General features: G+C 35.3%; 2 protein-coding genes, 1 non-coding gene and 1 pseudogene across 6 annotated transcripts; 2 read left to right on the forward strand and 2 right to left on the reverse strand.

Annotated features, from left to right (window-relative positions):
• Positions 1–1,257: 1,257 nt before the first annotated feature.
• Positions 1,258–7,579, forward strand: LOC143627327 (putative NOT transcription complex subunit VIP2). 3 transcript variants are annotated; one of them, XM_077097178.1, is made up of 14 exons: positions 1,258–1,440; positions 3,321–3,422; positions 3,508–3,622; positions 3,702–3,865; positions 3,963–4,011; positions 4,087–4,236; positions 4,329–4,532; positions 4,634–4,729; positions 6,015–6,103; positions 6,189–6,320; positions 6,406–6,819; positions 6,890–6,984; positions 7,074–7,218; positions 7,296–7,579. In XM_077097178.1, exons 2-14 carry the CDS (start codon positions 3,405–3,407, stop codon positions 7,353–7,355), a joined length of 1,731 nt encoding a protein of 576 aa, XP_076953293.1. In that variant the 5' UTR covers positions 1,258–1,440; positions 3,321–3,404; the 3' UTR covers positions 7,356–7,579. The 3 variants fall into 3 exon arrangements, with proteins under 3 accessions (XP_076953293.1, XP_076953291.1, XP_076953292.1); XM_077097176.1 differs by having other exon boundaries at positions 1,259–1,440; positions 3,693–3,865; positions 6,015–6,115; positions 6,189–6,323; XM_077097177.1 differs by having other exon boundaries at positions 1,259–1,440; positions 3,693–3,865.
• On the reverse strand, positions 3,533–3,613 carry LOC143627341 (small nucleolar RNA snoR35). Its single transcript, XR_013152582.1, has one exon. It is a non-coding gene; the product is annotated as a small nucleolar RNA snoR35 (small nucleolar RNA).
• A 1,266-nt stretch (positions 7,580–8,845) lies between the features above and the next one.
• LOC143627329 (protein HAPLESS 2-like) lies at positions 8,846–13,937 on the forward strand. The gene is made up of 18 exons (XM_077097180.1): positions 8,846–9,181; positions 9,265–9,408; positions 10,033–10,121; positions 10,394–10,433; positions 10,534–10,591; positions 10,693–10,753; positions 10,946–11,024; positions 11,131–11,265; positions 11,703–11,897; positions 11,980–12,060; positions 12,155–12,255; positions 12,334–12,451; positions 12,538–12,570; positions 12,642–12,735; positions 12,824–12,912; positions 12,999–13,117; positions 13,206–13,306; positions 13,395–13,937. The coding sequence occupies exons 1-18, from the start codon at positions 9,014–9,016 to the stop codon at positions 13,802–13,804; spliced, it is 2,115 nt and encodes a 704-aa protein (XP_076953295.1). The 5' UTR covers positions 8,846–9,013; the 3' UTR covers positions 13,805–13,937.
• A 137-nt stretch (positions 13,938–14,074) lies between these two features.
• On the reverse strand, positions 14,075–18,118 carry LOC143627264 (cytochrome P450 87A3-like; annotated as a pseudogene). Its single transcript, XR_013152564.1, has 10 exons — positions 18,038–18,118; positions 16,763–16,980; positions 16,081–16,402; positions 15,855–16,003; positions 15,172–15,423; positions 15,017–15,106; positions 14,760–14,838; positions 14,569–14,675; positions 14,375–14,502; positions 14,075–14,293 (listed from the first exon to the last, which is right to left on the reverse strand). The product of XR_013152564.1 is annotated as a cytochrome P450 87A3-like (transcript).
• Between the last annotated feature and the right edge of the window lie 6,860 nt (positions 18,119–24,978).

Genomic DNA, 24,978 nt, shown 5'->3' on the forward strand with positions numbered 1-24,978 from the left:
CGATGGGGAATTAGACAGTGATGTGACCCACCGAGTTCAGGTAGGATGGTGTAGATGGAAAGCAGCCACAGGTATATTGTGCGACAAGAGTTTCCCGACTAAACTAAAGGGAAAATTCTATAGGGTGGCAGTTGGACCTGCAATGCTATATGGAACAGATTGTTGGGCTATCAAGAAGGCACAAGTGCGGAAGATGGAGGTAGCAGAATTGAGAATGCTACGTTGGATGTGTGGGCACACAAGGCTAGACCGAATAAGAAACGTCGTGTTTCGCGAGAGATTACGGGTGGCGAACATAGCAGACAAGAGAAGAGAGTGGAGATTGAGATGGTTTGGACATGTAAAGAGAAGACAGACGACGAATCCTGTTAGATCCGTAGAAAACATTACTATAGAGGGGAGGAGGGGTAGAGGACGACCGAAATTGATTTGGGATGAGAGGATTAGGCATGATTTGATATACCTAAACCTCTCTGAGGACATGGTTGAGGATAGGAATTCGTGGAGAAGTAGAATTAAAGTTAAGGATTTTTAAAGAGAATTGAATACCTTAGGGCTTAGACTTAACTTATTTAGGTCACATACCATAATGGTATTTCCCTTACATATATTATTATTATAATTATTATTAGCTTTTATATAGCTGTTAAACTGTGATCTTATTATTAATATTATTATAATTAGTAGTAGTTTTTATATAACTGTTAAACTTTGATTTCCTTTATTTTGCTTCATACACATGTATTTAGAGCCGAGGGTCTCTCTGGAAGCCACCTCTTTATTCCTTTGGATAGAGGTACGGTGTGCCTACATCCCACCCTCCCCAGACCCTACTTATAGCTTTGCTGTCGGTGGGATTTTACTGGGTATGATTGATTGATTGACATGATCCTCATTCTAGAATAAAGACGCCTCACGATCTTCAATCGTAGAACAGTTTTGGGCTCAACATTTAACTGAAGATGTCAAGAGGAGGTTATACAAGAACTGTTGCAATTCTTAAGAGTGGCGTTTATCAAATATCAAGTTGCATTTTTTTTTGCAACTTACATTTTAAACAACACACACCGTCGCAACGCGTGGGTAAACAGCCTAGTATATTAATATATATGAGATCGTATCAATAAACATACCGAATAAACCTATTTTGATAACTTTCGTTTATAATACAACTCGTTTCAACTTAAACAAACTTCATTCCAACCAATTTAACCCGAATCAAAACAACATCCATGTTAAGCCAACCCTCTCTAACCTAAGCTCACTCTCACCCGACCCGATCCGACCCGACAACAAAGGAGGGGGCCTTTTGTAATCGTACCGACGATCGAAACCACGTATAAAACCCCACACCACTCTCACCACTTAACAACCAACAACGAAGAAGAAGAAGATCGTGACTGTGTATCTACCGATCAAATTCAATCACACACACACACGGTATAACAATAATTACAATTTCTTCCTTCTAATATCTAATTAATCTAATCGAATCGGTTCTACCTAACGATCAATTCGATCTTCAATTTTGCTTCAATTCAACTACGAATCAATCAGTTTTCATTCCACAGGTTGTATCTAGGACTACGTGTTTGTCAATTTGATCTTCGGATTATTGCATAATTTGTTGATTGTTAGGTTTAATTGTCTAATCTGTGTTAGATATGTGAAATGTGGGATTTTAAGTTTAGGTTTTCAGTTAGTTTCAGTAGACGCAGATCAGTTTTTTTTATTTTTTTTATTTTTTGATGTATTTTTAATGATTAATAATGTGGAGGTCACAAAAAGAAAAATGACAAAAAAGTTGTGGTTTCTTTGACTTTTGAAAAATGAATAATGCTGGTTTAAATTTGTAATCGTGTGTTGATCGTTACGTCATACAGTTTACAAAAATGCTGCTTATGTAACTTTATGGTTAACAATGCGATTACTCAGATTTTGCTACGGATTCTAGCATCGATAAATATTTGTGTTTCGAACGCGTCTTTTAAGGTTCTGATAGTTTCATTAAGCTGTAGGTAGTGGAATGATGATTTTCATGTGATAAGACTATAACATGCTTGCGAATCGTTGTGTATAGCTTCTAAGCTTCACTATTCGGTAAAAGTTAAAAGTCAAAGATGCAGTTCATTAGCAATTTCAGTGTTCAGATTCCGATTATAAATGCTAAATTGTTTTAACGTTTACGATCAATGTTTTGGCCAATACAAGTTTATTAGATGCTTTAGTCATGGAGTTTGTTTGTATACGTCTCCAAATAGGTAAATATCATGGTTCACAGGCTCAGTGACCAAAAGTTAGTTTAAGGTATGCTATAAAGCATGGGAAAAACATCTATTCCGCAGAGGAGTTATTGACATATCATTTTACTATTTGGCAAGTTTTATATATACGATGACAAACATCATAACTATTTGATTCTTGAATGCCATATTTTGGATTCGTTGCGTGTATCATTTATATCATGATGGAGAAACGCACAATATATTGTAACAATAAACAATCTAGCAATCCTCACATGCCTCTAAATTGGGTATTATACTTTGCTGCATGTTTTCTTGATTCGCGTACTTGTTTTGTGATTTTGTCGCGTTATCATGACCAATTGAATTTCTACAATTCAGCAACTGTGCTCACTTGTAATCTGAATGCTAATTACCTTGATATCTGGTTATATATGCATGTCTTAGGTAATAAATTAAAAAGATCTTATTTCTGTGACCAGATCTTAATTTGATATTCACTCTTTAAAGCCTCATGTTGTCATGGGGGCAATTTCGGTAATTTTCAATATAGATTTCATTGAGTGCTTTAGAGAATCGTAAGATGCATACTTAATTTTGTTTACCAATATGAATGTTTTTAGAATAATAAGGTGTATATTTAGTAGGAATGTTAAGTAATTGATTCTATATAGGAGAAATCTAGGTGAAACACAAATTATTGCAAAAATGAACATTTAAAAAAAAATTATTCATTTTTTCAATTTTCAAAAACTTTAAAATAATGGAAAATGGTTAAAATTTAATGGTTTTTTGTTTCTCACTCTCCTAGAATTCAGAAAATGTTTGAACATATTAGTTTTGAGTGTTCAATGATGTATATAAGCTACATGTGTAGGTACATGGTATAAACAATTTAGTTTGATGGGTTTTTATGTACAGAACATACACATGTGTATGTAAGAAGCACAAAATTTTAGAAACATGAAACATTGATAAAAAAGATAAAAAGATTTAGATTTGTTCCTTTAGACTTTAGTTAGTGCATCAATTGTGTGTTCTGTAATGATACTCACCCTGTATATATCTATTTCAGAGATTGGGTTGCTGCAGAATTAATACCTAAACAAACAAGACTAAAGAGGAATGCTTTGAGGCCATTTGACTTGGCTTTCTTCTACAATGTCCGGGATACTTAATGTATTCCATTTTTATCTTCATTATAATGATTTTTCATTAACGCTTATTTATATATTTAATAAATAGTATCATTTTTTGTTTTCAGTCAGGTGTGAATGGCTCAACAACTTTTCCAGATGCCACTGGAAGAGCTTTTACTTCAGCATTTACTTCTCAGTTAGGCTCTTCTGCTGCTGATATGAACCACAATGACGCAATAGGTAGTGCTCAAGTTTTCCAATTACCCTTCGATTCTTGATTTCTTTACAGTTTACACTCACTTTGTAACAGACGTTCTAGGGTTGCGAAGCATAAATGGCAACTACAATATTCCCAGCATGTCCGGTGCATACACATCAAGGAATTCGGGATTAAACGGTCATTTGAATGGTGTACAACCACCTGCAGGAAGTATTTCTAACGGACGATATGCAGTAAATAATCTTCCTGCTGCACTTTCTCTGGTATTATGTCATAAAACATAGTTGTCAGTTTATTACTAATATGATGGCTCTAGTTTTGATGCACACATTGTTTTCATGTGTGCTTTATTGGGTAAAGCAATCTGGTGCCAGCTCACTTGGACTTTCAGGAATTTCAAATAATGGAGGTATGGTGTTGTATCGGTTTAATTAAGGTTTTTACGTTTGTGTTATTCCTCATTTGTTGAAAGCTATAATTTCAGGGTCGGGTCTAGGTCAAAGTATTGGCAACAGAGAACAAATTATTAGCTCAATGGCAATGGGTAACCTTGTTAATGGTGGAAACATTGGAAGGTGTTTAAGCTCGGGTGGACTTAATATGCCCGGTGTTGCTTCTCGATTAAATCTTACTGGTAACATCTAACCCTTATTTTATGTATTTTTTTTATTCTGTGTTTATTGGTTAGTAACTTGGTGTGTTCTTGACTGACACCTGGAATTTTAGCACCCCAGATGGTATCACTACTAGGAAATTCTTACTCTGGTGGTGGAGGGCCACTTTCACAAAATCAATTTCAAGCAGGAAATAATCATTTAAATTCAATGGCTTTATTATCTGAGCTGAATCGTGACCATTCATTTGACTTGAATGATTTTCCTCAATTAAGTGGTCATCTTAGCTCTGCTGGTGGTACTCAAAGACAACTAGGTATTATAGCTTATGAACTATACAATACCTGCATCATCTTTCTATTTAATCCTTTTTTATTGATTAAAACAGAGCAATATTTTTATCTTATTAATATGCAGGGGGTTTAGCACGTCAGCAAAATGTTAGTTTTATGCAACAAAGCCAAGAATTTAGCATCCAAAATGAAGATTTTCCGGCTTTACCTGGATATAAAGGTACATAAGTCATCTTCTCTACCTTGACCAATTGACTTTAGTTACTTACTTTTGAGTTATAATTGCACATACTTTTGAGTTATAATTGCACATTCTGAGTTATGGTTTCAAGAGATAATAATATTGGAAGTAAGATGGTTTTGTAGTATTAGTTAAATGTTAGAAGCAAAAAACTTTGATATTCAAGTAGGCGAATATCAGTAATGTTGCTGTGTTTGAATGGTGTCATTGTATAATGTGCTAGTTAATAAGAAGGGTATTACAAATTAGTAAATGTATGGAAATACACACCGATATATTCTCCTTTTCACTAATTCTCTATTAATACTTTAAGTGAAAAAACTTGTTAATTTAAGATAACTATTATAAAGATAACGGATAGTAGCTTCTTGGTCAATTTGATGATCTGGCAGTCACGTGTTTCAAGATGACAGAAAGCACCAAAGTGTACCGAAAGGCAAATGGTTCACGTGTCGCAAGCTGAGAGAAAGCCCCAAATGCTACCAACTGCACCGATTCGGTGATCCTTTAAGAAACTTCATAGTTTTGATCCTCTTATATTTTCCCCTTTGTATACACTCACTTCACCTTCTCGGCTTCTCATCTTACACTCCATCTGGGGAAATTTATAATCAAAGAATCTCTTATCACAAATTCGTGTGTATAATTCAACTTCTGGAGCTTGGAAATGAAGATTGAGGTGACCTGAAGGTTTGTGTGGAGGAAAATATTAAATCCCTAATTTTTCATTCTTTGTGGAAGGATCTATAAAAGTCCTAATTTCTTTGTGGCGGTTTTGATCGTCTTGCAACCAATCTATTGGTTTCAAAGTAATATTGTTATCTGTATCATTTGGAAAACATGGGAGGTATGTTTATTATTGTGAATAACCATTAATAGATAGAAAATTGGATTCTATTTCATTTGATTGCAGTACGCAGCATTTATCTCACATTTCCATTATTTGATTTCATCTTACCTGAAAAGAAGATTTTATTTTATCTTTCCTTTGAAGAATGACCCTTTTGGGATTAAAAATAACCCGAATAGATCCATTCGTAAAAGGGCTTACAAAATCTTATTAGGTTGTGTATCAGGATCAGGATTAGGATCAAATATCTTTTATATGAGCGGTTAAGAAAATCTATGAAGAATAAAGTGTCAAATATGATCAAATTTATACTTTATTAGATTACTCATTCACTCTGTTATATATTACTTACAGGGTAGTGATTTTAAATACAGATCATTTAAAGTATCTTCTTTGTATTTATCGTTTTTACAGGTGGTAATGAGTTTCCAGTTAATATGCATCAGAAGGAACAGCTTCGTGACAATTCAGTGTCCATGATGCAGTCTCAGCAACATTTGCCAGTAGGCCCCACTGTATAAAAACTTGATTCTGCATCAAATTTCTCATAAATTAACTAACCAACATTACTTTATTCTTGTTTCTCAGGTTGGAAGATCAAGTGTTTTCAATTTGGGGGGCGCATATTCATCACATCAACAGCAACAACATGCTCCAATTAATGGTGGTGGGTCCTACATTCCTGCAAATACTCAAGATCTCCATTTTCATGGTTCTGAGGTGGTCTGTACTCTATACTCCCATTACAAGCTTCTTTTAAATAGTTTCAATTCTGTTATCATCTTATAATTTAAATTTCTTGTAGGCAAGAAACTCGGGTATGCTAGCTACTGGATCAAGGCCTGTAAACTTATCAAACACTGTGTCAGGTGGCGGGTCCTACGATCACCTCATGCAACAGTATCAACACTTTCAAAAACAGTCGCAGATACGACTAGTCAACCCGTTTAGAGACCAGGATGTGAAGCCAACCCAGTCAACTCAATCTGCTGCAGACCGATTTGGATTGCTAGGCTTATTGAATGTCATCAGGATGAATAATCCTGATTTGACCCCACTTGCTTTGGGCATTGATCTGATGACACTCGGTCTAAACTTGAATTCACCCGATAATCTTTACAAGAAGTTTTCATCTCCATGGTCTGATGAATCTGCAAAAGGCGATCCCCATTATTCAATTCCCGAGTGTTTCAATACAAAACCACCGGCACCCTTAAACGTGAGCCTCTTTCTGCTAACCAGTTATTCATAAAATTTTGGGACTGATTTTGCTTTTTTGTATATTGCAGCAAGATAACTTCTCAAGATTTAATACCGAGACTTTGTTTTATATATTCTATAGCATGCCAAAGGATGAGGCTCAGCTGTTTGCAGCTAATGAACTGTATGCATATATTTTCTTACAATATTTCAAAAAATTGATATTTGTTCTCTTTTCGTTCTTTTTAAATGTTATTTGACATTATGTTGCAGGCACAATAGGGGATGGTTTTACCACAGAGAAGTGCGCCTATGGTTTTCGAGGGCTCCAAACATGGAACTGCTAGTCAAAACAAGCACTTATGAGAGGGGTTGTTATTTCTGTTTCGACCCCAACACCTGGGAAACTATTCGAAAGGTAGCAACATCTTAATGACCTATTATTTAAAAAAAAAAATTGGTATGATGATGTTAACTTTGATTGTTGGATTGCAGGACAACTTTGTGGTTCACTATGAAATGGTGGAAGATCGACCAGTGGTCCCCCGTCATTAGTGACTTTGAAGTGTCTGATAATCTAAATGAAGTTGATGAGATAAACCTTTTAGAAGTTTATATAGTAAGAAAGTAAGTAATCCAAATGGTTTGGTGCATAATGCAAAAGTTTAGAAAGTTGTGTCAGATCAGGATATGTTTTGGAAGTGTTTTGTGTTATAAGGCTACAAACCTCCTTTAGAAATCATAAAAAGACGTTGGTACTTTATGTTGTGTTTTCTTTGGTTTGGTTCCTGCTTTACAAGTTATACATCATGCATTAGATGGTTGGACATTGTCCGACATTTTAGCAGTGTTGTTGGAGGCGGCAATATTGCTTCATATGACTCGATTTGAGTGATCTTCCTCATCTGTGATCACTTATACGTATTTACTTGAATTTTATGCATTAATCAGGAATTCAGGATCACCATTCACCAAGTTCAAAATATTAAATCATAATATACAAATTCTCAATAAATTCTGAGAAACAAATTCTTGAGAGTGTAAGCTGAAACCGAAAGAACCGTTACAATGTTGCTCTGTGTAACCGAAGAGATGAGTTGACCATGTGTGAAACTGAAACTGAGTATAGAGTGTTTCCTTTAAACAGTCGTTTTAATAAGAAAATAATAAACGGAAGCTAAGTAATAGAGGAAAAAATTAAATTTTTAATATGGCGGTAGAGTTGGGCTCCAAAGGATGACACAACTCAAGATTCGTAGACATTTATTTTTCATAAGGTGTCGTTTTTATCATGTTTCTTTTGAAATTTTTATTTTGTAGACACAGTTGTGCAACATTTTCTTGGCGCTAGCAATACTGCAATAGTATAGGATAATAATAATAATAATAGCGTTGTATAGTGTTTTAGTTGTACAAACTTTTGATGCATATATAAACGAGGCATTTTGATCGTTGTAAGGACACCTATGGGAACGCATGCCCACATATGGAGAATTGGAGATTACGAGAAGGGGCGAAGGGGAGGGAAGGGAAGAGAATTGTGCAGGTTGGAACAATTAGTGTCAATGTAAAGGAGAAATACATTGTCTGTGAGACCTCATTGGCGATGCTCTTATATAAATAAATAAAAATGTAATTGATAAGTTACAACTTTTGACATTGCATTTTATGCTTCCAGTTTTGTACTTTAGACGTTCACATAACAAAATTGATGTGTACAAAACTACAAATCGTTATATTTATATTACACCTAACAAAACACTTGTACGTACTTTGTTCCGCTATTAGTTTTACAAAAAAAATTTACATTCATTATTCCTCCATTTTACATATAACGAATGTACATATTTTTGCAAAGTTGAAATCATCGACTTTACATCATAATTACTAACAAAAGTTAACTTAAACATGTTGATGTTTTTCTCTTCATAAATATGATTGCTTTTTAGATTATCATAACTTTGTAAATCATTAAAAATTTTTCTTTCTCATATTATTATCGTAAAAAAAAAAAATTGTAGATTCATCAACTTTTATCACTGTCCTTATTTTTATTTTTGTAGATGTCACGGATTTTTATAAATTCAATAAAATATTATAACATAATCAGTTCTTATATTCAAAAAACCACTAGCAGTTATTTCCCGCCACAATAATCATCCACATATGTTTCATCATCATCCTCTCAAAACAAAACTTACACACAAACACAAATGAAACTACTCTTATTCATCTCCTTCATCCTCTCTAATCTCAACATCATCACAGCCGTCCAAATCCTCTCAAAATCGAAGCTCGAAAAATGCGAAAAACACTCTTCCAACTCTCCTCTAAACTGCTCTTCCAAAATAGTCATCGATATGGCGGTTCCTAGTGACGCAGTAAGTTGATCAATAAATATGTTTAGTATGTGATTATGTTAATAAAAAACCTTAAGAATGTTGTTTATTTTTATTCATTTTAGAGTGGCAAAGAATCGTCGTTTGTGGCGAAAGTGGATGAAGTTGAGGAGAAGTCGGGTGATAACATAAAAAAGCTCCGGAATCCACCCGTGATTACTGTTAGCAAATCCGCAGCGTACGCCCTGTATTCATTGACATATATTAGAGTATGCATCTTGCAACTTCTTTCAACTTTTATTTTTTTCAGTATGTTTGCGAATAAGTTTAGTGATCTAGGGCTTTTGGCTGTTAACGAGGGTCATGCTATAGCTACACACCATATGATAACATTACTAGGCGGCCGTTATGATAAAAAAGTCAAACTTATAAAAATATTGGTCAAAACTGCCAGTATGTAGACAACCGTTCTAACCATAGGAGGTCATACTTTCAAAGTTTGACCGTTTATGATCAGAACGATTGTCCTAATATTGGCCAAACGACCTGACCCATTAATTTTCAAAGTTTGACCTCCAGTGGTCAAAAAGTCCCGTAAGATATTGTTCAATCGGCCGTTCTGACCAATAATTTTCAAAGTTTGATTTTTTGGCCAACACGGCCTTCCGAGTGTTTTGTGAACGGCTGTTTGATGGTGGGAATCAGATGAGAGATGAGAGTGGTATGGCTAATAGCTATCGCATTTCCAGGGTTCTTTTAGTAATGATATGTTAATTGGTTCAAACAAACAGTTTAACACCTTTGTTTGAACTTTAAAATGAATCTTTTTTTTTTGTCAAACAAAGGTGTTAAGTTGTTTTCTGATGCTTACTTTGTTATATAAATATGTTCAGGATGTCCCTTATAAGCCTGAAGAGTGGCATGTTCGAACGCGCAAGTGTGAATCTCATGCTGGTTCAAATATTGTTGGCAATTGTGCGAGGCAAGAATCATCAACCTTCTAGTATATATATTGTTTATCTGATCTGCAAAACTTCAAATTAAAAGTGTCTTCATCTTGGAAAGATGCATTAGAAAATAATGTTTTTGTTTTTTGTTTGGAATCCATGAACAATAATCTTTTTATCCGAAATTAGTTGGAATATTAAAGAAAAATGAAACCAATAGAGCCTTTAAAGAGGTGCAATTCTAAGGCCAACTACTTAATTTGATATATTCACCCACTTATTATTTCTTCACTACTGTTCTTCATAGTTTGCGAGACGAGAAAGGAAATGAAATCGCGAATACTCAGGTATTTCTGATTCTCAGGCATGCTTTATCATGAATGATTTACTGATTCTATATTATCAAATTTTCGTAATCATTTTTTTTTATAAATGCTCTTGGTATAGCCAATTTGTTGTCCTTGTGGGGACTGGCGTCGGATCGCTTCATCGTGTGGAAAATTTTGTAAGTTCTGTGAAATTGGTTACATATTCTATTATGAATTTAAGTATTTAGACATTTTTTTTACTTCATGATAATGTATATTGAATTGGTGTTGAAATAAGTTACTAAGTTATCGAAAGGAAAAAGGAACACCGCCCACTGCCTCCGGTTTCCAGGTGATTGGTATGGACTTTGCCATTCTTTCAATCATGTTATATGCTATGCAGGTTAAAATAGTTATCTTTTTCTTAACATTTTATGTAGTGAGTGCAAGCTACTAATGTAAGTTGATATGAATACCTGATACTTTTAAGAATACTTTATGCACAAAGGATATATTGCATATTATTCTAAAACTGTTTAACGCGTTTCTAGGTTCCACGTGTACGCGATTGGACAGCACACAATTGGGTTCAACATTCATATTAATATCAAGACAGGATTGAAAACTTCTGTAAGCCATTCTAAAAGTCATCAACTAAACCATAACCGAAACTATTGAATAAAACAGTTGAAAAAACTTATATTGTCCTTTCCTTTCTATGGTTTTGTTGCACCAGGAAGTCATTATCGGGCCTAATAATCGAACTGCCTCGTCACTTGATAACTTTCTACGAGTGAATCTTATTGGGGATTATGTTGGATATCACAGTATTCCTTCTTTTGAAAACTTCTTTCTTGTTACACCTAGACAGGTATTTTTGTGTTATAATTATCTTGCAGGAAAGGACTCATGAGAAAACTAACAAGTTACGAGAAAACCGATAAAACTATTACTAACTAGTAACCAATCAATTTAAAAAAACATATATTTCCAATTCTTTTTTTATAAGGTTAGAGATGTAAAAACGATAAAAAAAACTAAAAATATGTACCTCGTATACAAGCTGCATATATGTAACTTCGTTATCTATATATATATATATTCAAATTTTTTAAAGCTTTTTTACATTTGTTACCTTATAAATAAAAGAAATGAAAAAAAGTTCTAAAGAAATATTGGTAGCTAGTAGTTTTCTCGTAACTTTGTAGTTTTCTAAGGAACCCTACCTTTATCTTGCAATCTTTAAATTATAAATTCTTTGCTAACACAGTAACACATATTGTTTTTTTTTCTTTAATGCTTATGAAGGGTGGTCAAGGTCAACCACAAGATTTGGGAAGGGACTTTTCTAGGTGGATGATACTTGAACGAATGAGGTTCTCGTTAGATGGCCTCGAATGCGATAAAATTGGCACAAGCTTTGAAGCTTTTAGAAACCAGCCAAATTTCTGCAATATACCATTTATGAGTTGCCTGCATAATCAGTTATGGAACTATTGGGATGTGAGTATTATTATTATTATTATTATTATTAATGTTGTTGTTGCTGTTTTAACCTGTTCATTTTAAAACTTGAATGTTACAGTCGGATCAGGATAGGATCCGTAGAAATCAGCTCCCTCTTTATGATGTGGTAGGAAGATTTGAAAGGATAAATGAGCATCCAGTTAGGTTCCTTAGATTCTGAATATATATTATATATGTATGTTTATACATATCTACATAAACAATTAATCACCAATTAATTAAATTTTATGCAGAATGCAAGAAGCCATTCATTTTCCATAGGAGTTACAGAAGTTGTAAACTCAAACCTTTTGATAGAACTGAGTGCTGATGATATAGAATATGTGTATCAAAGGTTAGTACATTTTTTAAAAAAAAATTCATTATTATTCTGCATTTTAAACAACAACTCGTATATCTTGTTTGGTTGCAGGAGTCCCGGGAACATTTTAAGCATCAGAGTCCCCACTTTTGAAGCCCTCACTCAATTTGGGACTGCCACAATCACAACTAACAACACCGGTGACGTGGAAGCTTCCTACAGCTTAACTGTAATAATATTTTTTAATATATGTGTTCTTAATATAAGTATTGGATTAAAATTACAGACTTGATTATACATGTTTATATTTTGCAGTTTGATTGCTCTGGAGGTGTCAGTCAAATGGAGGTATGCATTAAACAAAACCATCATTTAAGGATATTTTGTACTGAATAATTAATTTGACCACTTTCTTACAGGAACAATTTTTCATCATGAAGCCAAGAGAAGTTGTAAATCGATATTTTAAAGTGCAACCAACAACTGATCAAGCTGCCAAATATTTGTGTAACGGTATGGCCGGTATAACCATCATATTGCCACATTTGTTTATAAATAGTATGCTAATCTGTTGCAAATAAAAAAAAACATCACATTGCAGCTATATTGAAAGATTCGGACTATCAAGAAACTGATAGAGCTGAGTGCCAGTTTACAACAACAGCCACCGTTCTTGACAATGGAACGCAGGTATTGTATCTGTATATAATCTATACAAACAAAAATTTATGGTTTTACAATATTTCATTAATCTGCTTGCATATTATTTATTTTAGATTCCATGGGAACCGCCTGAGGGCGAGGAGGGTGCACAAGGCTACTTTGCAGGTTTTGAGGAATTTTGGCATTCGGTTTGGGAGTATATGGTGGACTTCATCACTGGAAAAACTTGCAGGTTAAATTATTTAATTTAAGTTTCATTAAATCTCCATAAATGTTTTATATTTTGTCGATCTGATTGTTACATTACTCGATGCAAGCAGAATGAAATGCTCGGGTTTCTTCGACATTGGTTGTCACATACGCCACATTTGTATGACCTGGATGCTATTATTTGGTCTGTTTTTGGCAGTCTTCCCTACTGGTAAATAAGCTATCTCTAATTTCACTTTTTGATTTTTTGTTAATTATTTAACTTTATCTTAACTTTTTTTCATTTTTATGACTTATAGTGATTATACTAATCTGGCTTCTACACGAAACCGGACTTTTTGATCCCGTTTACGACTGGTGGGAAGACCATTTTTGGGACAATGAACGAAAACTCCAACACATTAATAAACACCGAGTAGTTGATTTGGTTAAACGTCATAAGAAGAAAACAAAACATCATTCAGATGGTACTTATAATAATGTTAAGAGAGACAAACACAAAACTGAGCACCATCATCATCATTTCAAGAGGGACAAACACAAATCCGAGCGAGTTAAGGATGCAAGTGTCACGCAGCATCCGCTTTATGCAAGTAAACGGGAAGATGTTATGGAAGACGAAAACATATATTCTAGACGTGATGATGGAACCTCAAAGACAGCGTACAAGCACGGGCATAAGCATTTTCGTACTAAGAGAAGGACATAGAGGAATGACAGTACTTTTGCTAGTTATTTATTAAGTAGTCATGTTATCATTTAGGACAAAAACAAGACTAGAATAGTAGAAATAGACCTTGAAGGTTTTGTTATCCTATGCGAAAAGAGTTGACTGTTTTGTTTTTATGCATCTAAATTCCTCTTTGAGTGTTAGAAATTAAAGATTCAATGCCCGAACACTAATTAAGCTATATATATTGACCATACACATATGTACATGTTATATGTGTATATATATTTCATTATATGATGGCAAAGTCCTTATACAGAGATATATGAATTACAATCACACAGTTGAAAGTTAAAACTCTCCTTATGATCTGTTTATTTAAATAAAAGTTGATGATTAAACATAGCAAGATCCAGAAGTTGCATATCTTAGTTCGGTATATCTTTCTCAAAGAACTGAACATGAAATCCGTTAGGAAATTGTAAACCCGGAGTCCGTACAATATCTCCTCCTTTTATTGGTTTCCACCTAAGAATGAAAAGGAAAACAAGTTATATATCTCTATAATTCTATCTGTAGCATCGCTGTATATTCTTGATTTATCTTTACCGGTATTTGGTCACTAGGCAATGAAGAAAGACAGCCATTTGAAGTCTAGCAAAATCTGCTCCAACACAAAACCTCAAGCCACCTCCAAAAGCCATGAAAGTCTTTGACGCGCCTTTCAAATCCATCCCCTGCTTGAAAGTTTCAATAGAGTTTTATTTTCTGTTAAGTGCAATATGGGAACAAACAGAGTCTACCTCCCATCGCCATGGATTGAATTTAAGTGGATCCTTATAGTTGACGGGGTCTAAATGGACAGCCGGGGGACATACCATTACCATCCAACCAGACGGGATAGTGTAGCCTGCATTAAGCCGGTTGCTATATCAAGTATGCCTATGAATCTTACTATAGAACTTATATGCCATAGTGAATATTTAGTATTTACCTTTGAACTTGATATCTTTTACGGCTTTTCTGAATACTCCTGGAACTATGTTTCCCAGCCTCAATGTTTCATTTATAAGCTGTAATGTTAAGCTGTTATTTAGTTCAAATTAGGGTGTGTATGCACTTTTGTAACTTAGATCCGTTGCATATGAATAAGTTGATTTGTGTTATGATTATCTCAAATCGTTAAATGGGTCAACCTCTTGTAATTTCTACTTATATCACTAATAATTAGATTTGCGATAATCAGTGCACCTGAAAGGTGAATGTCATCGACTTATATTCTTCCCATGTGAGTCCAGCCTCTGGATTTTCCCGCTTTCTTAGGATTTTCTCATGTTCTTCCTGAATAAAATAACAAGTGTTAAATGACTGATATTTTTTTTGGTGAATACCTATTCTTTACATACCGTTAACTCTTTCAATGACAGAGGGTTGTCTGTTAGAAACTTGATTGCTATTGTTATTGCTTGAGAAGTCGTTTCAAAGTTAGCAAACAATAGTGCAAACATCAAGTCCAAAGAAATTTCTTCAGTAAGGATAGTATCATTTTGCTTTAAATCTTCAAGAACATAATCAAAGAAATCATTTTTCAACTTATTCGGCTTGGCACGTCTTGCTTCTAGCATGTTCTTGAGCATAACCATCACCTTTTTTCTTCCCTGCTTAAATTTAGGATCAATAATGAGGTCTCTGTTGGTGATTTTAGTGTCGTCAAGTTTTTTTAGGCGTTCCGTATTTACTTGAAAGACCAAATGAGAAATCACAAAAAAACGTTGTGTTAGGGGGTGTGGAGTACACACTCGATCAAGACTATTATAGTTTCTAGCACCATGGAACCTCAATGGTTCTTAGGGGTGAAACACCTACACCAGGGGGTTCCAAGGGGGCATCACCCTTGTTTGGACATGCGTTTTATGCCTTAATTTTTTTTGGACCCATTTTTATTTTAGTGATTTTTTTTTTTTTTTTTTTTGTGTGTGTGTGTGTTAAAGATAAGTAAACTTCAACTCGTCCCGTTAATGAGGCAAATGGCTGAGGGTACACACAGACGGAATATAGTATGCATATTGATCAACTCATTTATCTATACCTGCATACACTTGTAATAAGAGTTCCAGGTATCTCCAAAGGAAATGAGATTAATCCTTGTATAAAAGCTTCAAAATTTTCCCTCAAATTCTCAGACGACTTCTCTGGATCATAACTTATCAACTTTTTCCCCATGAAGTCAAATATCATCTGATTAAACACCAGTGTAGTGTCATAAATTTGAGTTAATTAATACATATATAACTTGCCTTAAAAAAACCACTTACATCTGCAACTGCCGTTTTCAGTTCCACTGTTTCTTTGCTAGCCCACTTGCCCATGTTTTGGCTTGCTACACTTTCGACTTCAGAAAATATCTTTTTAAGGCTTTCCAGACCAACGGCAGTTAGTACCATGTTTTTGAGATACTTATGCAAGCTCCCATGCAAAGAACCTAAATTTTGGCTTCCAAATATCTTTGTCAAGCTCTGTGGGTACCAACTTTCAAAGGATTGGCCTTCTTGTTGGAACACCATATAATTAAGTTCCGAATCAGTTGATACGATAACTCTAAGTCCAACCAAACTGGTTCGAAATATAGATCCATATCTGAAATATTAAAAGGCATGTTTCTGTCAAAACCAAATGACTAGAAGACTAAAACAGGCATATTGTTACAACAAGGTGAGTGGTGGCTAGCTATCTCAACCCATTTAAAGTTAACTGCTAAGATCTTAGTAATAATTTTCTCTAACAAGTCAGTCAAATGGGTTGAGATAATTTCAAAGTATATACAAAATTTCAAAGTGTGAAGTGCATAAAAGGTCCTGAATAGTTTTGTGAAAAAAAAAAAGTTGGATTAATTTATTTGTACTAATATTTCTAATCATAATTAACTCATTATTTAGCCAAATTAACAAAGTAATTGTCCCTGCTCAATTTTTCACCTCTAAATATCAAACTATTCACCTTTTAATTCTGTTCTTGATAAAAGGAGGAGTATCCCAAGTTTGATTTGTGGAGAAGAACTGTAAAGTTTCACCGAGTAGCGGCCAACCCATTGAACCAGGAGGAAGGTTACCATTGCATAAAGGGTTCGACCATCTGTAAACCCAATGGGTAATGCTTACTACAATCAAAGCTGCAATGCATAGACCAACAAGCAATATTTGTGGTGTGCAAGAAAACTACAGAATTGAAAGAAGGTAAGATGGGAATGATTGGTGAGTTGAGCAAATGGTGCATTAGGAGGTATTTATACCAAGTGTAGTGAGATGTGGGCGCCACTCCCTGCCACATCGTCACCGCTAAATTGGTACTTAAACCATTACACCACTCCAAGAGGCTCCAAATAGTAGGACCGTTGGGTTAATCTTAATGGGTGCGGGATGGATATGGATCATTAATAGATTGCAGATTTGATCAAGTAAATTGGAGGCAAACGTGGGTTGTTAAACAATGCATGGAGATATATTTTATTTTGATTATTTAATTATATGCTTACTTGATTTTTACGTATGAGAAAGTTTAGTGGGTCCTTCTTTTCCCCAATTTTTTTATGGCCATTAGAGCATGTGTACGGGATAGAGCTTTAATGAGAACGTTTTGCGTCATGTGTCTCAACGTTATCATAGGGAAGTTTTACAACTAAGTGGTGTAATGAATGAAGTCTCTTCGAATGATCATTACCTCATTATTATTTTGTTATTATTCTTATATTAAAAAGAGCAACAAATGAAGCAACCAATCAGCTTCCCCCTCTTCCAACACTTATGGGAAGCGCCCCCATATCCAAACACCCCAAGGCTCCCCGGGGGTGGTGTTCCAGGTTCTTTGGGGGCGTTTTAGGTGAAGAAAGCGTCCCACTATGCATGGTCTTAATATAGTTGGGTGTATACTCTTTAAGTGTTCATAAAACTCAACGCTGTGATGCCCCCCCCACAGTGTAACGTCACTACTAGAGGCATTAAAGCCCCGTTATGGTTTGAAGCCCCGAGAGGCTTTAACCTTTTCCTTTCCTTTTTTCCTTGTTAAAATGCAATAAAATAAAAAAGTAAATAATGATAACAATACTTAAATTAAATTTAAAAACATCAAAAGCAAACTAAATTAAAAAAGGTTACAACTATTTTAGTCTCTGTGCCTTATTTTCGCTGTTCCTTCAAAGATGTTTGACCAAATCCGATTGAAGAGTTTGATTTGTTTCCCTTTTTTGTGTTTTTAATAAAATAGCAAGTTTCTCACGTTGTTTAGTGTTGAGATCGGCTCCAGTACATCGTTGAAGTCGTCTTGATTGACATCTCTGCATGAGTCCTCCAATATCATGATATGGAAAATGGTGCAAGCATACATTATATTTCTTAATTTATCCTTTTGTTCAATACAGCCCTGTTTTCTAATGACACTTCAGCATTTCTTTAACACCCTAAATGCCATTTTCTTGCCGACTCATGTTTTTTCTTGAAATATTTACGTTTATCGTCATCCAGGCATGTAACTAAGCAACAAAGTGGCCCACTCCGTATATATACTATCGACTTGATAATAAACATATTCGTAGTTGACGTCATTTGCATAAAATTAAGAGTTGGGCGTAACCCCGTCTATGATGTCGTCAAAAATAGGAGACGAATGTATGACTGTTATATCATTTTTTGCATCAGGCATAGAAAAATCGTATGTCATATCCAGAGATCAAATGATGCGACCGATTCAAGTATTAGTGTTGGACCATCATGATCTCCGCGATGATGTTAACCTTGCCAAGCAATTAGGTAGGCTTCCCATGGCCGGTGTGTGCAGTCAAGGCTACCAAGAATCCCGGGAAAACTGTGTCTTTGTTGATGAACCTCGTATATTTTTGTATGTCACATTGAGTCGGTCTCCTCAAATATTGTTTATCATAAAGTTCAATAATAAATAATAATAATAATAATAATAATAATAATAATAATAATAATAATAATTTTAATAAATTTAACAATAAAAGTAATACGGTTTAAAAAAAACATTTAAAATAATGGATATAATATAATAACGTATACTCACTTTTGCATAACAAGTGAAGGGTCTCGCGAGCCACTTTTTCTAACATCTGTAAATACTCTTTTATGGCGTCACATGAAGTCTCGTATGCCAGTTGACGAATTACCGTCATGCATTTTTACAAAGGAGAAAATCCTAGTTTACGTCTTACATCCTCCTTTTGTTGGAAATAAATATACTCGCGTTCTAAATCACCAGCAATTCATAAAAATAGTTGGTGACTTATCTGAAAAAGGTTTCCAAATCAAAAATTGGGTTTGTGGAAAAATAATTTATTATCAAATGGTCATGAGCAGCCTGATGATCTTGTTGAAAATCCAATCGTCTTTCGTGGTTGTGAGCTTTCGCATTGATCGACTAATAGCCGAGCGCCTGTAACATCCCACGTCGTTTGGGTATGAGAACAAAGTTTTCTTTATAAGAAGATTGATACCTTCTCTATCATAACGCCTTTTGGGTGCTTATTTGTAGTGTCCGAGAGAGAACTCAATAGTTAAGCGTGCTCAGATGAGAGTAGTATCAGGATAGGTGACCTTCTAGGAAGTCTCCACATGGACAACCAACAACAAATCAATGAGGCGATGGTGGTTCGCCTTGGTCAAAGATAACATTATTATGGTGTGACGATAGTTGGGCTGTTATAAATGGTATCAGAGCCATCCCGCGAGGATGCTGGACGGCTAAGGTGTAACATCCGACGTTTCGAAAATAATAAATAAAGAAAAATTTATTTTAGTTAAGCGTTATTAATTGTCGTTAAATAAATGATAAAATAATATAAAGGATGGTAGACTTTAATAGTGTTGGGCTTAAAATAAATCATGGACTAGTGAGCTAATGGGCCTAAGATCCATACTTAAGGAGTATATATATACCCTTAAACCCTAGCCACTTTCCATTTTTACCAACATACACTCAAAACACACACACAAAAACTCTCTCTACATTTTATCTAAGGTACGTTTCTTGGCGTTCGAGCTTCTCGACGAGCAAGATATACAAAAGATTTGGTTGTGTTCGTGAAACCGATTTATTTAAGGTACGTTTCATAACGAAAGCTTGTTCATTTATGCTCGACTCGTTTAGTATTTCTAGATTTAGCTAAACCGGGCCTTGAAATCAATAAAGGTTCAAACTTTATCCAAAACAAGTTAGATCTTGATGATATAATAATTATAACAGTAACAAAGATAAGAAAAATAATAATATATATTAATGATGTTGGAGTTGCAGCGCAGCTCAACTAAATAATAATAATAATAATAATTTTATTAATCCTTAGTATTAATAATAATGAATAAGAAGAAGAAGAATAACCATAATAATAGAGCAATAGCGCTCTCGTAAAGAAAAGAAACTAGTAAGAAACAAAAGGAAAAAAAAGTAGGAAAAGAAAAAAAAGGAAAGAAACAGAGAAAGAAAGAATGGAAGGAAAGAAGGCTGTGATATGAGTATATAATTAACAAGGAGGGATCTTTGGATTGGTGGAGTGGTAATATTGTTATTGTGTGAGCTAATGGTCACGGGTTCAAGTCCAGCCCTTGCAATTCATTTTCGATTTAAGGAAAATCCATTGAACCTGGTTCAAATTGTAAGGCCCCGTTACCGGTAGCCCTACTTTCGTGTTGGATTTACTCATAAACGCAGTTCTAAATATCATAGTTAATTAAAACATTCGCGGAACATTAAAACTTTCATAAAACATTTCGTAACAATCCAAAACTTGTCAAAAACAAACAACTTGTCTTTCAAAAACAAAGTAATTAAAACATATCACGTCTTGGGCCTTCTGATGCCAGCCTCTTATTCAATGCCACGTGTCTCCTCAAGCGAGCTGCCTCATCCTACTCACCTGCGTGCATACTAAAAGTCAGCTACGCTGAGTGAGTTCTAGTTAATCATACATTATACAATACACATAAATTTATATTCTTTCAATCATACTTTCATACTTTCATATTTTCTTTTGTACTAACTTGCTTTCATATCTTACGTTATAAAGAGCATTACGCCCTACATTCCTCGAGTATTATTAGGGCTCGGTACCCTCCTTCCTCGAGTATTATTAGGGCTCGATACCCTCTTTCCTCGAGTATTATTAGGGCTCGGTACCCTCTTTCCTCGAATATTAGTAGGGTTCGGTTCCCTAGTTCTCGAATATTAGTAGGGTTCGATTCCCTCTTCGTTACCATACAACCATACATCATACCTCGAGTATTATTAGGGCTCGGTACCCTTTTCGTAACCATACAACCATACAACCATCATTTCCTTTTTTTATTAACTTTATCACGTTCATACACATAAGCATACATATCATACTTACCTTATATATAGCGTTACAACCTGACAGTACGTGCAATATCCGAAGATCGTTCACGTACCATCAAGCAATCATTCATACATTTCACATTATTCACATAAGGCATACACTTATCTCTTAGGATAAGCGTATTAACAAACATATTGAATATGCACACAGCCCCGAAAACATAACACATAAATGGGGCTAGAAACTCTCCTAGATCCTATTACGCTCTCCGTTAATCGTTATTCCCTTCTTGAGCTGTGCACGGCTAACTGTATAATATTTACATGTATCAATTAACTATCACTACTCATATCATCTTTCTAGTCTTAGCTACTACCCACAACGAACGGGGGTCCGGGGGCAGCGCCCCTGGCAGCGGAGTCTAGGGGCGGCAACCCCAGCAGGGTCCAAGGGGCAGAGCCCCTGGCTGGGGTCGAGCTGCCAGGTCAGCTTGGAAAAATTTTATTTCCATTAACTGTCTTAACACATTTTCCATTAGCATTTTGAATCATTGAATAATATGTTACTTAAAAGTTCAAGGGCTTATTTGTAACTAAATCATTCTTTTCTAAGTCCAGGGACCATTCTGTCATTATGTTAAACTTCTAATTCGTCCCAGTCCTTTAACGAATGGGGTTCATAACAAATGAACCCATTCGTTACCTTATAACGAATCAGACCTTATTCGTTTGATCTGGTTAGCGAATTGAACCCTATGACGAATTGAACTCTTAGCGAATCAGTCCACATAACGAATTAGTCCATATAACGAATTAGTCCATCTAATTCGTTCTCTCTTCTAACGAACTGGCTATAACGAATCAAGGGTGATTCGTCATTCCTTTCCCTTAACGAATTGAACACGAACTGTAATCGGTTCGCTATGTTCCCATGGACGAACTAGCTAGCGAATCACCTTTAATTCGCTATATTCCTGTAGCGAACTAGGGTTAGGTCAGGAATGTCAGAACATTCCCTGACATCCCCCCTTAACCTCGTACCACTTTCCGGCGCCGTCATTGCCGGAAAGCCGCCGGAAAAACGCGATTTCGCCGGAAAAACGGGTTTTAGCTTGTTTTTCACCGTTTTTCGTCCCGTTCGATCCAGATCTGAGCTAGGGTGACCCCTAAGCTCATCATAGGTTCGGTTTATACCCGATTCCATCAGGATCTCGTGACTTAAACGGTTTAACGGTGTCGGCTCGTCGTTTCGTGACTATATCTAACGGGTTTAAGCTAATAAAACATCATACTAGTATTACCTCGGGTCGGTGCTCGGTTTCCTTCTTGGTTTCGGTGTAGATAGGGAAGAACTAGAGAGAAATCTTAAGTGTGTGTTTTGGGTGGTGTATGGAATGTGTGAGAATGAATTAAATGAGGGATTAATGGTTTATATAATTATGGATCATGGGCTTAAGCCCATGGTCCTTTCCTCTTTCTTTCATAATCCAAGTCCATAATCCATATCCATTTAACCCAACACTAGCCCAACTCGTATTCTATTTCTCTAAACCGATAACGACCCACTATAAAATAGACGATATTTATTCTATTAATAAAACCGAAATTAGGATGTTACACAAATCAATTTGGCATGGTTCGATTCGATTAGAAAGGGTTCGATTCGATTAGAACAGTTCGATTCTATTAAAAAGGGTTCGATTCGAATACCCAGTTCAATGCAATTGGGCCTGGTCTAAGCAAGTCCTAAACTGATTGGGCCTAGTCCATAATAACCAAGGCTAATCTAATATGACAAATAAGCCAAACTAATCAACCTCGTCAACTCCGTTCAGTCATATTAAATTTTTATGGACAAGTTCATCGACGAATGAAAGATATATATATTTTTATATATGTATATATACACACACACACACATAATATAATATAATAAAGATGAGCACACTTAATTAATAAAAAGTAAAACATACAATCGTTAATCAAGGTAACCTCGATAGATCCGTTTAACTAAACAAGCGAGCCTATCTTAACAAGAACGTTAGTTAACAAAAATACCAACTTAATTAGTTACATGATTACTTAACAAATAAATATGTTTAACAGTTATCTGTGCACAACTAAGGAAAGGGATTACAGTTAACTCCGAACGTAATCGAATCCATGTGAGTTTCTAGCCCCACTTCCTTGTTATGTTTTCGGGGCTGTGCATACTCAATGTGATTAGTTAATACACTTACCTTAAGTGATAAGTGTATGATATGTGGTTGCCTTATGTATGATGTATGAATGATATATGAATGCTATAGAAAAGATTGAGAGTATGTATGAAAGTTTATGCATATAAAAATAAAGGAATGTATGGTATGGTTGCACGAAATAAATGGACCAGACCCTAATAATATCTGTGAGGATAGGGACCAAACCCTAATAATATCTGTGACGTTGGGGACCAGACCCTTATAACATACCCTTACAATATCTGTGAGGTTATAGGGCGGAAGGCTCTTTAAAATGTAACGATATTTATGTATGTATCACGAAGGTAAAGAAAGTATGAAAGAAGAGCGTATGAATGTATGTGTGAAAGTAAGATGCACAAGTATAATATGTAAGACGTGCATACCTTTGGGTATGTATATAAGTATGTGTACGTATTGTATGTTGCTTGATTAACTAGAACTCACTTAGCGTAGCTGACTTTTAGTATGCATGCATGTGAGTAGGGTGAGACAGCTGCCTTGAAGAGGGACACATGGCAGAAGAATAAAGAAGCTGACATCTGAAGACATAATTTTATGATGTTTGAACTTAATACATGTTTTATATGGTTTAAATTTTAAGACTTATGTAATGAATGGTTTTCTTTTATCTATTCCGCGAAAAGTTTTAATTAGCTCTGATATTTAGAACTGTGTTTATGAGTAAATTCAATGCCAATGTAGGGCACCGGGCTCGGGGCCTTACATAGGGGGGGGGGGTTGGATTGTAATATCCCACATCAGTTGGGAAGAATAACAAACTCTTCTTTTATAAGGAGATGACACCTTCTCCATCATAACACATTTTGGGCGCTTAATGGTAATGGTGAGAGAAGAACTTAACAGTGAAGTGTGCTCAGCTGAGAGTAGTATCAGGATAAGTAATCTATTGGGACACAAAAAGCAAATTCGTGAGGCAATGCTAGTTCGTCATGGCCTAACTAGATAATATAATGGTGCGGAGATAGCTAGCTGTTACGTCGCCTCTCAAAATGTAGCAAATATCACTTCATTTTCTAAATCCGAATCGGGAAGAGTGTCGGGCTCAGGGTAATAATAGTCATGTGTAGATTTAGGTAACGAAAAAGACTCAGAGTCCATATTTTGGAGAAAAGTTAAAAGTCTAGAGAGGAGAATGAGATGTTTTGGCTATGTGTTAAATAAAATTGGCTATATATAGGACTTTTTTAGTTAAACAGTAATATTACCGTTGGAAAAGGACAACCCACACGTACAAAATTTCCCTATACCGCCCAGTTATCCGGACACTGCCTCTACCGCCCCCGTACAGTGTACCTCACGGTTACCACCCCTTCACGCCTCTCTCAATGCTCACATCGTTGAGTCTAAAAGATTGAACTTTTTGAAAGCAATATCCTCTTGCGTTTACTTTATGTAGTTTCCAGTTTCATATCACGTGAGTGTGTGTAACCAAGGCCTAAACCAACAATCACAATACCCAACTCTTATTCTTAAAATAATTGTATTTTTGGTTAAACCATTACGTGACGGTTAGCTAGTGAAGGCCCTCCACAACACTTAGTCTTATACTGTGTTGTTGACCGTGATGAGGGTCGCAAGCAGAGTGGCGTGGCCACCTTGATGGCG

This window comes from Bidens hawaiensis, unplaced genomic scaffold (assembly GCF_021521415.1).
Source record: "Bidens hawaiensis isolate Kalapana, Puna unplaced genomic scaffold, B.hawaiensis_p1.1 tig00004618_1, whole genome shotgun sequence".
In the NCBI taxonomy this organism is placed as follows: domain Eukaryota; kingdom Viridiplantae; phylum Streptophyta; class Magnoliopsida; order Asterales; family Asteraceae; genus Bidens; species Bidens hawaiensis.

Bases quoted from the DNA above. Each gene is read 5' to 3' on its own strand.
- LOC143627327 (XM_077097176.1), top strand. The intron at 3,866-3,962 runs GTATTATGTCAT...TATTGGGTAAAG, and splicing joins TTCCTGCTGCACTTTCTCTG to CAATCTGGTGCCAGCTCACT. The intron at 6,116-6,188 runs GTATAAAAACTT...CTTGTTTCTCAG, and splicing joins ATTTGCCAGTAGGCCCCACT to GTTGGAAGATCAAGTGTTTT.
- LOC143627329 (XM_077097180.1), top strand. From the start codon at position 9,014: ATGAAACTACTCTTATTCATCTCCTTCATCCTCTCTAATCTCAACATC. The intron at 10,434-10,533 runs GTATTTCTGATT...CTCTTGGTATAG, and splicing joins ATGAAATCGCGAATACTCAG to CCAATTTGTTGTCCTTGTGG. The intron at 13,307-13,394 runs GTAAATAAGCTA...TATGACTTATAG, and splicing joins TTTGGCAGTCTTCCCTACTG to TGATTATACTAATCTGGCTT.